Source organism: Stenella coeruleoalba (assembly GCF_951394435.1).
Source record: "Stenella coeruleoalba genome assembly, chromosome: 16".
Classification (NCBI taxonomy): Eukaryota; Metazoa; Chordata; class Mammalia; order Artiodactyla; family Delphinidae; genus Stenella; species Stenella coeruleoalba.
The window spans coordinates 79,369,934-79,386,038 of NC_137162.1; the positions used below are offsets into that span (position 1 = coordinate 79,369,934).

General features: G+C 46.0%; 1 protein-coding gene across 2 annotated transcripts in view; it reads right to left on the minus strand.

Moving 5' to 3' along the window:
- SLC35F3 (solute carrier family 35 member F3) overlaps window positions 1–16,105 on the minus strand; it is a 289,746-nt gene that overhangs the window by 10,723 nt on the left and 262,918 nt on the right. For both annotated transcript variants that reach the window (XM_079900261.1, XM_079900262.1), the window contains one exon: window positions 3,749–3,968. In XM_079900261.1, the coding sequence (XP_079756387.1) occupies window positions 3,749–3,968 (220 nt within the window). The remainder of the gene's footprint in view (window positions 1–3,748; window positions 3,969–16,105) is intronic.

The following is a 16,105-nucleotide window of genomic DNA, read 5'->3' on the forward strand; positions in this document are numbered from 1 at the left end:
CCCACCGATGCCCCCGTCCCCCCGACGGCGCACTGTTCCCCATCAGCTGTCAGGCCGAGAGGGAAGGTGTAGCCCTCAGTGGAGTCTGCCCGCCTCTCAGACCAGCGCCACTTCTCACTCCTGCTAAAGATGTGACGGGCTGCACGTTCTCTGCCAGACAGAGCGCCGTCTGCGATGCATTTCAGATCTGCACAGTCTGGGGCAGTTTAAAAAAGGGAGAGGACAGGCTAATTTTTAAATATACCTCCCCTCAACATTTCCCCTCCCGACCGCTGTGCTGCCCTCATTGACTCCAAGAGAGTCCGGAGGAATTTCCAGATGCTCTAGTTCACCCCTCTCGTGTCGGAGGCTGGGAAGGGGTCTGAGCCGTGAACCCCCCGCCCCGGGTTCCCCTACGCTCTGTGTGCCCTGTGCCCTCCTCCCCCAGGCCGTGCTCAGGTGGCAAGGGACAGCCGCCCAAACAGAAGTCGGAGCCGGGATCAGCAGCTGGGGTTACCGTTCAGGGATGGCCCCGTGGGAGAGGCTGCCAGCGTGTCACTATGGAAGACATCAGCTGGGATCTTACTGAGATGGGAACTGCTCTTGGAAGAAGTCCAGGCTCCCCAGGACCGAGCTGCGGTGGTTGGATGCCGCCCAGATGATCCCTCAGCTTGTCTCCTTGCTCTTCCTCCAGTCCTCCTGGTGTGAACGCTCTAGCTGCAGTGGGTGATTGTGAAGAGCGGAGGGTCCCATCTGCCACCTCCTCTGAGATGCGGGCTGCGGGCAGTGCAGCTGGTCAACCCCTCCTTCATCCAGCTGCGGGCCACAGCCGGGCGGGCTTTGGCCTGGGAGGGGCCGTACCTCCTGCCCCCAGAATTCTACTCGCTGTCATTCTCCTGCTGCTTCTGCTACACCAAACCGCCTCCCTAAACAGTTGCCAGCCTCTGACACTGTCAGCCAAAGACTGGGCAGGTCCGTCGAACGCCTCTTATTGAGAAGGAATAAGAAGAATAACAACACTGAGAAAAGATGACATTTACTGGGTTTCACGTGTCGGGCACGCATACCTTATTGTATTCTTACAACTGTTCTCTGAGTACTAACATTCTATTTTAACGTCGGGTAATTAAGGCTCAGAGATGTTAAGTAACTAGCTCAAGGTCCAACAGCTCATGAGAGTGGACCCAAACTCTCATCGCTCGACTCTAGGTTAGAGGATCCATCATGACCCCAAGCCTGGAAGACACGTGAAATGCACATCTAGGTACACAGTCAAGGGGTGATATGGGGGCCAACGTGGGCTCCCCTCATACACTCGCCTCTGCTGCCACATGTGGCTACGATCTCCCCAGCATTCGAAGATAAACATTTTCTTCTCTCTGGTCTGTCTGCATGACTCGGCCCTGTTGATGTTTTCTAGGAACCACAGCCCTTGTGATTAATAACTCAGGCCCTCTACGTCACCTGTTCCACAAACATCTGTCCTCTACATCTGTGTGACTCTCAGGCCAGTCTGCTCAGCCCTCCAGGATGGAAAAGAGTGTCAGTTGCCTTCAATCTCTGGCAATGACCCAGGAGAAGATGCCAGCTAACCCAGCATTCCGAGGAAAGTCTCAGAGAACCTGTGTACTGGCTAGGTCTCATCTTGGGCTCAAATCTCCAACTGTTTCTCAAGGGGGGCCTTTCAGTCACACCGGCCAGCTGCCGACATCTAGCTCTCTAGTAAAATCTCGGAGTGGGACGACCTTGGAGGACAGGTCACGTACTTCGAAGAGGGGTGATGATTATTGGAGAGACTCACAACTGCGTGGTGCCTTACAGGTTACGATGTTCCATCACCGACACCGGCTCCTGGATCTTCATTTCAGCGCTGGCCTCGTGCCAAAGGCTTCAACACGAAAGTCTGTTCAGTCTTCAGGGGTCAGCACAGCCCAAGCTGAGCAAGCGGCCAGGATGGCAGGACCGAATCACAGCTCAGGGATGTTAGCGGAAACCCTCTTCACCCATGAATAGCAACGAAGAGAAGATCTGGGTGTGCCACTCTGTTCTCTGTGAGTCCAAGTGGGTTTCAGTGTTTTCGCACCTCCTTCTTTTAACCTCAAAAACTTTCTGTTTGCTTCTGCTTAGATGCAGAACGAACCTCGAAGCCTCTCTTCACAGTAACAATCTCATCCGGAATTTGTTTTGGACATCAGAGTCACGCCTCCAAATGCTCCATGCATCCCCCTGGCTTTTGACCTCAAAATAAAGCCGCAGTGGTCCTAGGACATCCGAATCTTTAGCGTCCGGGCGACTGGACCGATGGCCTCTGGCCGTACCTCATTTCTAGTGGAGGTGTACTCGATGGTCTATTGGCTCAAAGCTTTTCTGGGTGGTAGCACAGCGAGCTGAGTTCTTATTCCAAAATTAACACGAAGCCTCAAAACAAATTTTCCCCCTACTGCAAGCCAAAACTCCGACTCAGCAGTTGACTCCCGTCCCCTCTGCTGTTTGAGAAGCTAGGTGGGCGTGAATCCACCATGAAGGTGATGCCCCTGTCCCCAGGACAATTAGCGAAGGACACAAGCGCCTGGAGTCTGCCCCTTGCTGGGTTCCCAGCAGGGTTCACTCTAAAGCAGAGGTCCCCAGCCCCTGGGCCGTGGACCGGTACCGGTCCGCGGCCCATTAGGAACTGGGCCGCAGAGCAGGAGGTGAGTGGCGGACGGGCGAGCGAGCGAGGCTTCATCTGTGGTTACAGCCGCTCCCATCGCTCCCATTACCGTCTGACCATTCCCACCGTCCACCTCCCCACCCCCGTCCCTGGAAAAACTGTCTTCCACGAAACCCGACCCCGGTGCCCAAAAGGTTGGGGACCGCTGCTCTAAAGGGACTGCCCTTCAAAAGGACTCTGAGCTTCGTGGGCTTCCTACACGGCCTGAGGGTGCAGGAAGGAGTAAGCGAGGCGCTCTGACTACAGGACTACCAGCTGCCTGGTCGAATCCTTTTTGTCCTCGTTTGTGACAAGGTGATGGTGGTGCAGTGGCAGGTCCTGGCCAGCAGAGGGAGACAAGCAGAAGCCGGCAGGATTCTGTCAAGGCTAAATGTCACCTGTTCCTTTTATCTATATTTCGGCTCCTGTTTGATAGCGCACTTGTCATATTTCACACAACTGTTCCGAAATGTGACTAGCTAAATCTGACTTGATTTTAAGGGAAGGCACGCAGTCTCAGATGTAACAACCAGAGGTAATTCGGGGGTATCATTCCATTCTCCCTTGCTCTGGGGTTGAAGGGAGTGAAACTGTCCCTCCAAAGTTTGGACTTAGCATAAGCGTGTCCGGCCCACTTGGGCATTGAACCCACGGTCCAGACAAAGGGCCGCCAAGACTGCACGTCCGTGTGGATGCAGAAGGACCTTTGGCTTTCAGATACCTCCTAAGCAGACAGTGGCAGTGTTAGCAGAGGGCTCCAGGCCGCAGGACCCCTGAGAGGCGGGGTGAGCACATCACTCCTCCCGGGGGGGGTCCCCGAGCAGCACACACTTTAGAGAATGCTTGTTGAAATGCTTGAAATGAAAGGTGCTTTAATGAACGCTTGTCTAGAATGGTTCGCAAGCAAGAAGGTTGGCAAGGCACCCCGAGAGCCGGGCTCCTTTTCCGCTGCAAATGAGAAGGAAAGTGGTTACAGCAGCTTATGCTTAACGGCCCAGCACAGGGGGCTAAGCAAGCCGATGGGCAGGTTTTGGCTGGCATGACTGAGTGAGGGAGGAAGACAGAGAATAAGGAACTTACCCTCACTCCCATGAACCTGTCCCTGAGAACGATCCACGAGAGCAAAAACACAAAGGCTTTGTTGCAGCAGAACAATACGGACACGTCCGTAGTGTTTATTTTCTTTATTGCATGTAAGTACAGGTAGTTTGTGAGTGTCCAAAGAACACCAAAGGGTGCTGCCTTGGTAAAAAACACCTTCAAAGTCAAGCCATTGTCTCCAAAAAATCGACAGCATTCCCTAAAACAAGGAAAGAGAGTCAGTGTTATTATATTCTTGGGTTGAGACAGACCATTTTTCCCCCTCTACCCAGTTTATTTATTTATTTTCTTTTAGCAGATGCAGGACGGGGTGGGGTCCTTTTGTTTATTATTATGTTTTAGCAAAATCTTTCTATCAAAGCCCTTCAATCTATGCTTTAGTCCATTGAAGAAAGCGTCGCACAAGGATCTGCTGTCATGGATTATTCCTTCTGTCCATGTTGGGTTTGGAACGGATGGTGCTGGCAGAAGGTAATGTTGGGACCATCCGATCTGAAGAAGCCCCAATTCCACGGTGACTGCCTAAGGGATTCTGCCACTTGGTTAGTAAGAGAAGGACGTCTCTAGACCTTTTCTTCTCAGGGGGCTGGATAGTGAAGAGAATTCACTGAAACATATTTTTAACAAATTTGCCCCCAAGTGAAATGGTGATCAGGCAGTGGCAGTCATTCCCTGGGCACATCTAATATATTTTGGCTATGATATCAATGGTGTTTACTGTCTATACATTTTCTCCACGAGGCCCTTTCTAGAGTTTGTCATTTCACCAAGTGCGAGGGCCTGTCCCCGCGCCATCTGAGAGGTGAGCACAGGAGGAACGAGCAGGTCCAACAGCTCAGCATCTTAAGAGAGGAAGAGGTGAGGAAATGCCTGTAGAAGAAAGTTTTCCAATGCCATCATTCCAGATTCTAGGGGAAGGATCACTGATATCTGAAAAGCTGCTTAAGAAAAAGAAAGCCGGGCTTCCCTGGTGGTGCAGTGGTTAAGAATCCGCCTGCCGATGCAGGGGACACGGGTTCGAGCCCTGGTCCGGGAAGATCCCACGTGCTGCGGAGCAACTAAGCCCGTGCGCCACAACTACTGAGCCCGCGCTCTAGAGCCCGCGTGCCACAACTACTGAAGCCTGCACGCCTAGAGCCTGTGCTCCGCAACAAGAGAAGCCACCACAGTGAGAAGCCCACGCACCGCAACGAAGGGTAGCTCCCGCTCGCCGCAACTAGAGAAAGCCCGCACACAGCAACGAAGACCCAACGCAGCCAAAAATAAAATAAGTAATATAAATAAATTTAAAAACGAAAAGAAAAAGAAAGCCAACCTTGCCCAGGCAGAAGAAGATGGGAAGAGGAGGCTGTGGGCAGAGGGTGTGGAGAGAGGGCTGAGGGGGCTGGCTCTATAGACAGCTGTCCACTGCCCTGGGTGGGAGTGGAGAGCATCGTTCTGCCGGGCCCCACGAGCCCGGCCAAGGACAGGGATGAGTGAGGACATGCTGCCCCACAGCCATCACTGTCCAGGCTCACGACAGGGCCCAGGGTGGCCCACGTACCAGCGAGTGAGCAGTCAGGGAGAGAAAAGATGGAACGAGAATGAGCCATATGCGCTAAGGTGGGGAAGAGCTGCAGCCCATGCCACTCGGCATGAAAATGCAGCAGTCACGGAGGAAAACGGAAAACAAGAGTCAAAGGGGATGTGATGTGATTTTAAATTTAATCTTGTTTGTTCTTTTCATCAATCTCAGATGCAATCTGCCTTTGTTCATTGCTCCACTATGGGATATCAATAGAAGAAACAGAAAACTCATCACCGTTGGCTGAACCCTGAGTCTTACGTTGCTTCTAAACCAGCAGCAGGTAAATATAAAACATTCAAATCACTAAATTTACCATGAAACCAATTCAACTGAATTGATTCCCTTTTGGCTCTCTATGAATGGAACTTTCATCTAACTGACGTGTTGATATTTCTGTTTGCCGTGTAATTTTCTTTTTTTTTTTTTGCGGTGCGCGGGCCTCTCACTGTTGTGGCCTCTCCCGTTGCGGAGCACAGGCTCAGGATGCGCAGGCTTAGCGGCCATGGCTCACGGGCCCAGACGCTCCGCGGCATGTGGGATCTTCCGGGACCGGGGCACGAACCCGCGTCCCCTGCATCGGCAGGCGGACTCCCAACCACTGCGCCACCAGGGAAGCCCTGCCGTGTAATTTTCATACAATAGTTCAGCTGCATTTTCCATGGGTCTTTCTGCAGCCCCTATTTACAGGGCAGTCCTCTTGCCCCCAGGGACAGTGACCAGGGGCAGCTTCCTTCATGTTTGTGATTATGGCGGCTATAAAGTGATGAGAATGATCAACAGGAAATCCAAGTGTTCTTTCTTGTCATTAATGTCAACCTATTTTAACCAAACTTAGAGGTTGTTACCCTACTTAAGGGAACATAACACAAGGAGGATTTCCAAGTTTCTCCTGACTATGATAAAAAATGATTCATGTTGTTGCAGGGGCCATACAAAGTCAACTGGGACACCTTACGTCCTCTCTGAGAATCTACGTTTGATTCATCCAACGTGTGATGGTTGTAGAAGTCATGGGTGGGGTACAGACATGGCTGGGTAGTGAATGGCCCAAGCTGTTGACCAGAAGTGGGGAGGAGAGTGGGGACCCATCCTGAAGATGGAAAAGGCAAGATTTCTGGGCCCCGCAGAGCTCTGTTGGCCCTTTGAGGACTCACGGTCAGGGGATTACAGGCCAGGTGGGCAGATCTTGGTTCTAATGAGACCAAGATGATTGATCCCTGAGCCAGTGAGCCTAGTGCTGTTTTAAGACCAAACACTGTGCACTAATCCATGTCAGCTGGCTTGGGTATATGGCCCACATATACCCTTGATGGCAAGGGGACCCAAGTGTATCAAGAATAGAGGACAATAGATACTCTCTTGCCTGATTTCCACTTGGCTGACGCGACAGTCTAATGCCCTTCATTCCTGGCACAATAAAGGCCTGAGGCTGGCAGGTTACTGCCCAGCATGCCCAAGCCCTGCGGTTCCTACTGACTGAATCATGTGTTGGCCAAGATTTCAATGTCTTTGTTTCCAGTCCTGCTTGTGTCAACTGTTCTTGGTTGTTTCAAGCGTGTAATTCAATTAAATATTTCCTAAACCAATGAAGTATGACTGAGAAAAGAAAGTTGTGCTTTTCCTATGAAATCTAAATTGAGAGCTTCAAGGAAGACTTAAAAAGCAAGTCGCTAAAATATTGCTACCGAATTGTGTGAATGAAACAATGTGAAAGATAGGGAAAATCATAAAAATCTCACTCATATTATTTAACAAAAACCTATGTTCTCGGTGCTCTTTAAAGAACTCTGACTGGGACAGGCTGGCTTGATGGGATTAGGATGGCTTGCCATTTAATTCAAATCAACAAGCACCTGTTTATCACTTGTTATAGTCACAATTCCAGACACTGTAGCTGATACAAAACAAGTAAATAGTCCCTCCTCTCGAAAAAATTATGGTAAAATTGGGAAGATAAGACTGATTCCTCAATAGGAAGTAATGCAAGTTTAAATAAAATCACCTATTAGGTGGTGTGGAATATAATAATGCTATAGAATTCCCATCAAGTGGAGAGAGTTGGACTGATTGGAAAAGGTCTCATAAAAGATAAGATTTTGAGTTAAACCTTTAAGGATAGCTAGGATTTATACAGTCGGGGTTGGGGAAGATATAATATCCTTAGAGAGAGAAGAAATTGCACCCATGACACAAGAACAAATGGCTATAAAAATGGAAATAATCTTGCAAATTAAATACAGAATAGGCAAATTTTAAAAATTAATAGAAGAGTTAGAATATACAGTCAAGATAAACTTGAGGAGGGGGAGAGAGTGAAAGTGAGAGCGAGACAGATAGAAAGAAAAGCTAATATGAGAAGGTCAAGCCAGAAGGTCCAATATTGAACTTAAAAAGAAACACCAGAAAGAGAAAATGAAAAAATGAAATGGAGGAAATTACAAAATAAATAATTCAAGAAAGTTTTTTAGAACTATAGGACATGGGTCTTCATAATGAAAGGACTCACCAAGTACCAAGCAAAATGGAGAGCCACGACAAGACATATACTTGTAGCAAAAAGGGATAAAGATAAGACTTAGGCTCCCAAGAGAAATAAAACAAAATTGGGAGAATTGGGAGTGACTGAGAGTGAGTGGGTGTGGAACAGGAGTTACCATTTTTTAATGATAATTCTTTTATTATTCATTTGCTTTTCCAGCGTATGTGCAAGTATTAAAATGCTAAAAATAAAAATTATTTAAAAACACGAGAGGTCAAGTTGCTGTGACTGAAGCTGCAAAGTGAGTACCTGAGATAGCTTTGAGGGGTGCAGTTTGAAAGCCACAGATACAGAGAAACCCTACTAGTTACAGATAAGGATGCTGGAGCTCAGACAGATTAAATGACGCGCTCACGTTCAAGTTCAATCAGACAGTGGCGGAGCCAGACCTGCAGCCTGTGCTCACTCCTCAGTGAACACTCCCAATGGATCCTTGCTGAACCCAGAGTCTTACGTTGCTTCTAAACCAGCAGCAGGTAAATATAAAACATTCAAATCACTAAATTTACCATGAAACCAATTCAACTGAATTGATTCCCTTTTGGCTGTCTATGAATGGAACTTTCATCTAACTGACGTGTTGATATTTCTGTTTGCCGTGTAATTTTCTTTTTCTTTTTCTTCTTTTTTTTTTTTTTTTTGCTATGATATCAATGGTGTTAGCAACATCTTTCTCTCTCTTCTGGATCCTTTCCATCACCATTTCAACATGTCTAAGCCTCGCCAACCTTAAAAGACGCCCCCAAAGCAAGAGCAAGCACCTTCAGCCCCTTTTCCTCTCTCTTCCCCTCTTTCAGAGGCAAGATTTTAGAACCGTCAGCTGCATTCATGTCCCCGTGACCACCTCTCTCACTCTTCAGCTCTCTCTGATCCAGTGTCTGTCCCCACCACTCACCCAAACTCCTAGACTGATTACCAATGACCTCCCAGTTGCTGAATCCCATGGGTGCTTCCCGGTCTTACTTTTGGGAGCCTTTGACATTGTTGACTGTTCGTCCTTTAACCAACCTTCTTGGCTTACAACTCAGCACACTCCCCTGGGTTTCCTCCTACCTGTCCACACCCTCCCAAGACTTCCTTGGTATTTTCCTAGGGTTCTCTTCTAGGTCCCCCTCTTTGGACCCTACAAACAGTCACTGAGCAGTCTAATCTACTGTCAGAGTTTCAAAGCCCAGCCAGTGACTCTGTAGTCAGGATGCTTCTCCTATCTGGTACCATCTGCATCCTGGACATTCCCAGACACCAAAAATTCAGCCTCCCCAAATGAACTCCCCAAATTCCCCTCAATCCTCAATCACCGTAAGGTACCACGATTCATATTTCTTCTACTGGCTAGATACTCTGGAATCATTCTTAACGTCTCCTTTTTCCTCTTCACATCTCATTCATCAACAAGGCTTACAGGTTACTTCTCCTAAGTATCTCATTGCCATGACCACCACCTGGCCCATGCCTCTGTCTCCTCTCACTTGGACTACGGTCACTGGAATCTGAGCTTCTCTCCACGGTTGCCTCTCCTCCAATTCAATCCATTCCATACTCCACGCTGCAGTCAGAGAGATCCTTCTCTTCCCTCACTTTCCCTTAGGATGAGGGTCAAGCTCCCCACAGACTCACCAGGTCCTTTCCGACCTGGCCTCTGCCCATCCTGTAGCCTTTATCCATCACTTCTCCACCCCTACTCTGAAGTTAAGCCACCTGGAACTCATTTCAGTCACTTGGATTCAGTGTTCCTTCTTTCTCCGCTCTGGGTCTCATCGGATCCCCTATTCCCCTGAGACACTCTTCCTCCTTCTTTACTTGGTTTCTTTCCGTCCTTTGGGTATCAGCTCATATACTCCCTTCAGTGAAGTGCCCTGATATGTGCTCCCCAAACGCCCTGGACGCCCCATCATACGTATAGGACCCTTTATTGTAACTGCTAATTTAATCATCTGACTTCACTAGAACGTAAGCTCCGGGTGGTCAGTATATTTCTGCTTCATCTTATATCCCCCGAGCTTGGCTCGTGATGTGTGTTAATAAATAATTTATTTTTACAGAATGAATGTGCTAATTGCTTTACGGGGGACCACTGGTTTTCAAACAGTGATGCACAGACCATCAGTCTTAGAAATCTCAGGGAACTTTTAAAACTACGAATTGCTTCGATTCAGCTCAGACATATTCAATCATACTTTCCTGTGAGGGGCCTAGGATTCTGTAGAGAATGGTTTGTATGAGTTTGTATGAGGGTGTCATTCCTGACAGCATTCCATAATTCAACATTTACACATCTTGACTTGTTTTCCCACAGTAGCACCACGTTTCTATTTGCCAGCTCATGTGAACACTGCCACCTAGCATTTCTAGTTCCCTTGGCCTCTCCGAGTTGACACTGTGATTCTTGTTTAACTTTTAAAATCTCGAGGGAGTCACATTATTTGAAATTTTATGCATAAATGAAACATTAGTCATACCTGTATTTTGTGACTGCAAATTTGCATTAAAATGCGACTGCACTGTATTTTAAACAATTTCCAAATGATTCTCAAGTGCAGCTAAGTTTGGATCCAAAAGTTCACGCTGTCTCTCTCTCTCTCTGTTTGCTTTATTTCTTTAAAACAATTTAAAATGTCATAGTAAAATCCACATAACATAAAAGTTACCATCTTAACCATTTTTAAGTATACAGTTCAGTGGTGTTAAAAACATTCGCAATGCTGTGTAACCAATCTCTAGAATTCTTTTCATCTTGCAAAACTGAAACTTAGTACTTACTCTAAATTAAACAACAATTCCCCACTCTTCCCTCCCTACAGCTGCTCGCAACTGCCACTCTACTTTGTCTCTATGCATCTGTCTACTGCAGGCACCTCATATAAGGGGGATCATACAGTATTTGTCCCTTTGTGACTAGCTTACGTCACTAAGCATAATGCCCTCAAGGTTCACCCATATTGTGTCATGTGTCAGAATTTCCTTCCATTTAAGGCTGAATAATATCCCGTTGTACATATCACATTTTGTGTACCCGCTCATCCACTGATGGACATGTGGGTTGCTTCTACCCCTTGGCTATTGTGAATAATGCTGCTATGGACATGGATATACAAATACCTCTCTGAGACCCTGATTTCAATTCTTTTGTACATATACCCAGAAGTGGAATTACGGGATCATATGATAATTCTATGCTTAATTTTTTGAGGAATCATCACACTGTTTTGCATAGTGGTCGTACCATTTTACATTCCACCAAAAGTGCACAAGGGTTCCCATTTTTTTACATCCTCATCAACACTTATTATTTTCTGGGTTTTTTTAATTTAAATTTAAATTTTAGCCATCGTAATGGATGTGAGGTGATATCTCATTGTGGTTTTGATTTGCATTTCTGTCGTGATTAGTGATGTTGAGCATCTTTTCATGAGCTTGTTGGACATTTATATATCATCTTTGATGAATGTATATTCGAGTCCTTTACTTATTTTTCCAGTGTTTCTTTTTATTGCTGTTGTTGAGTTATAGGAGTTCTTCATATATTCTGGATATTAACCTCTTATCAGATATATGATTTGCAAATATTTTTCCCATTCCACAGGTTGCCTTTTCACTCTGTTGATTGTGTCCTTTGATGCACAAGAGTTTTACATTTTGATGTAATCCAATTTATCTATTTTTACTTTTGTTGCCTGTGTTTTTGGTGTTTTATCCAAGAGATCATTTCCAAATACGATGCCATAAAGCCCCTATGCTTTCTCCTAAGAGTTTTATAGTGTTATCTCTTACATTTAGATATTTGATTCATCTTGAGTTAATTTTTGTGTATGTTGTAAAGTTAGGATCCAACTTCCTTCTTTTGCATGTGGATATCCAGTTTTCCTAGCGCTATTTGTAGAAAGGCTGTCCCTTCCCCCACTGAATGGTCTTGGCACCCTTGTCAACATCATTTGACCACACATGTGAGGGTTTATTTCTGGGTTCTCGATTCTGTTCCATTGGTCTATATGTCTTCATGCCAGTTTCACCCTTCACGCCAGTTTTCATTACTGTAACTTTCTAATAAGTTTTGTAAGCAGGAAGTGTGAGACCTCTAATTTTGTTCTCTTTTGTTCAAGATCATTTTGGCTATTTGATATCCCTTGAGATTCTATATGAATTTTAGGATGGAATTTCCTATTTCTGAAAAAAAATGCTGTTGGGATTTTGATAGGGATTGCATTAAATTTGTAGATAGCTTTGGGTATTATTGCTATCTTATCAACATTAAGTCTTCCCCTCCACGAACACTGGATGTCTTTCTATTTGTCTGCGTCTGTAATTTCTTTCAGGAATGTTTTGTAGTTTTCCATATACAAGTCTTTCACCTCCTCAGTTAAGTTTACTCCTAAGTATTTGATTCTTTTTGATCATATTGTAAATGGAATTATTTTACTTTTTTAAAAATCGGAGTATAACACGTGTGTCTTTATGTGCACAAAGATTAAAATGTACAGTTTAATTTCTGTAAAGTAAAATCATACATGTAACACCATCTCTACCAAGATACAGAATATATACCAACACTCCAGAAGCTTCCTCTGTGCCGTCTCCTAGTCATTATTTATCCCCTTAAATATAATCAGTATGGAGAGTTCTGTCTCCATGGTTTATTTTTTCCTTTATAAAGATGGAACTGAACATCACGTACTCTTTTGTGTCTGGTTTCTTTTACTCAATGACTCAGGGTCATTGGAATAATTCAATCAGCCAATGTTTTGGACCCCCACCAACCCTGTCCACAGCTTGTACTGAAATAAGCTTGCAATAATGTTAGTATGTATTGATGGTGACAGAATATGTTATCCTATTTCAGGGACACACACACACACACAGAGTCGAAGATCAAAACTATATAGATTTAGGTAGATAGATTGAAAAAGAGAGACTGAATTCTGTATGAAATAAAAAATAGAATTAAATGAATTATGAATTACTGAATGACTAATTTGGGCTTCCTTTTGGCTGCAAATACAAACTACTATTGAAAATAAAAATCATGACTGGAAATATTAGCATTGCAAAAATTAGAACCGTAATCACAGTGATACCCTTTGATCTCCTTCCTTTCATAGGTCTTAAGGCCTACAGTCGGTTAAGACAAAATGTCATTTAATGGGACTTCCCTGGCAGTCCAGTGGTTAAGACTCCGCGCTTCCACTGTAGTGGGGGCAGGTTTGATCCCGGTCAGGGAACTAAGATCCTGCAAGTCGCCCGGCCAAAGAGAAAAAAAAGAAAAAACATGAAATGTCATTTAAGTACATTTGGATACGCAAAAGAAAGTTAAATGTGTGGGTTCTGGCTCAGAAGACGTTAAAAGGAATAAGAAAATGGGAGAAGTAAAAGAATGTAATGGAAGAAATGAAAATAGTTTCTGAAAAAGCAAAATAGTAAATCAACAGGGCAGTAATTGGGGGTTTGGGGAAAGGCAGAGGCACAGAGATACACGATAAATTCCCGAAGTATTGCTCGGTAACAGACTGAGATGATGCTTCCCGTCTTTCCCCCAGAGATGTGTTTACACAGGTGTGATCACTGTGTCACGTTAGCCCAGATCGTGCTTTTTAACTGATGACATCTCCTAAGAATGTTCCCTTGATGTTACACGGTTTTCTACTTACTGGATTATTTTTTGTTTCATCTGTGTAGCTCTGGGGCAGTGAGATTCCACAGGGATACCTGCATGGACATTCTGTGATAGTCTGCACAGAACTGGGGCTGGTGGATTACATTGTGAGAGTCTCAGCTATTCCCCTATTACTGGACACTATATTACACCCATTTTTTCCTATGATAATGAAAAGGTGACAAATATCTTCATTCTTATAGTTTTCTGTACATTTTAGGAAATTTTCCTGAGGAATAACTGCATTCATAATAGAATGTTAGGGGGTTTAATGATGACCCAAGCGTTACTTTAAAATTCACTACCGACTCCCATTAGGGCATATCTGATACCTAACTGTATTATAAAGAAAGCAGGTGTCTTGGAGAGAACTAGCTTCCAGCCCCTGGGGGTGTATTTGGATGCTCGTTTAGCATCCAAGGGGCAGTTCTTTAGACTTCAGCACACACTGAAGGACTTTATTGGAAGGCAGATGGCGGAATGGCCTAGAAGCACAGCGTATTTATACAGCCCTGTGCCACTTGGCATCTTCATTCAGAGTACCAATGAGCAGGCTGTAAGGCGGTCGTAAAAGATATCACTCCAGCATTGCAGGGGGTTGGACTCCATCGTCCTGAATGCTTTTCATCTTTGAGATTCTGCGATTAGAAAATGAAACCTTTTTAAAGGGCAAAAGTCAGAGTGGCATCCGGTTACACTGGGGTAAATGTTTATATCGCCCCCCTTTTGGCGTTTGCATTAATTTAGAGCTTTAGGTTGACAGAAGAAGCAGAGAGCAGTTAACCAGAGTTATGAATCAGGCTTTAGTTTATTTTGAACATTTTAAGACATTGCTGGGCGAGTTTTAAGTAAAATGGGTTTTCCCAAGTAAGCCACTCTTGTCATAAGTAGGTGAATGTGTTTGTATTTCCCATGAATATGTTTTTTTTTTTTCGGTACGCGGGCCTGTCACTGTTGTGGCCTCTCCCGTTGCGGAGCACAGGCTCCGGACGCGCAGGCTCAGTGGCCATGGCTCACGGGCCCAGCCGCTCCGCGGCATGTGGGATCTTCCCAGACCGGGGCACGAACCCGTGTCCCCTGCATTGGCAGGCGGACTCTCAACCACTGCGCCACCAGGGAAGCCCCCATGAATATGTTATAATGTTACACATCTTCCCTCCCCCCAGCAGACCCAGGCTTAGCCAAGTATCCTTGTATCTTAAAATCAAGTTGTAAAGACTTGCTTAAACAATCTAAAAGATTAAGTTTTACAGCACAGCAAAAATACTGAATCATTTTATTAGCTTGGTTTCCTACACTGTAGGTTTTCTGAGCAACTAGCCGAGTGCTCTGTTAGCTGTGAGTCCAAAAATTGTGTCTGTCTGAAACTGCATGCATCTCTACCTATCTATCCACCATCTATCTTGTTATTGGTCTGTTCCTAAAACAGATACCTGAGACATTTAGAGGCAGAAAAAGATAGGTCTTCCATGATGTTAGTGGTGATGACCTTTTTGGAAAGGGATCTGAGAGAAGTGAAGGGCATGCATAGCGTACAAAGAATTCTGTTCCCTGAGATGTTCCCCCAGGAATGGTCGAGCCTTAACCGTGTCTCAGAGAAGCACAGATTGCATACGTGTCCCACTAACTGGGAATTTCACAGCCTGCTCCACAGGAATCTGTTTGCTCTTTGGGGCTCAGCTGGTTTTGCACGCGTAATCAAACAGCAGAAATGTCTGAAAAGTGCAGAGAGAGCGTCCTGTCCATAGGGCTGCTGGCTAACCTGCCGGTCACTGTAAGTACTTCTGTGCTCCATCCAAAGGTGAAGATCGAAGCAGCAGACAGGGAAGAACAGCTTCCATGTATATGTGGAGGCTCAAGCGCCAGCTGAAGTCCTCTGGCCACGTAAGAAGGGTGGGTCCCCAGAACTGCTGTGCATTTCGTCCCAATCTGAAACAGCCGCTTGATATCAGAAACCATTCTTCCTGTTCTAGGGAGTTCCTTCAAATATCTGCCGCTCAGAATAAAGCCGCTCTGGGAACCCTGGCTTGTGGTCCGCTCAACCCAATGAGATTGGACACGAGGTTTCCTGTAGCAGAAGACATCACAGGACCATCTGCTGCAAGATGGGATTCCTCTCCTGTGCAGGTAGGAGACAAGCTGCAGATGGGCTCTAATGAGAGCTGTTAGCCCTGAGATGGGACTGGTGCTTCAGGAAGAGTCCGTCTACTGCGTTAAGGAGGCACATTCCGCTACAGAGCAGAGGGACAGAGCACCCGGCGCTGGATCCGTGGGTCCCAGAAAATTACAGCTGCTGAGCTGTTGCATCGACTTTGCTGCCTTTCAGCAAAGACTCGTTTTGAGTTTCACTAAGCTGTCAAGATTTGAACCAGGAATACATTTTTTTGTGTGTGTGTGTGGTACGCGGGCCTCTCACTGTTGTGGCCTCTCCCGTTGCGGAGCACAGGCTCCGGACGCGCAGGCCCAGTGGCCATGGCTCACGGGCCCAGCCGCTCCGCGGTATGTGGGATCTTCCTGGACCGGGGCACGAACCCGCGTCCCCTGCATCGGCAGGCGGACTCTCAACCACTGCGCCACCAGGGA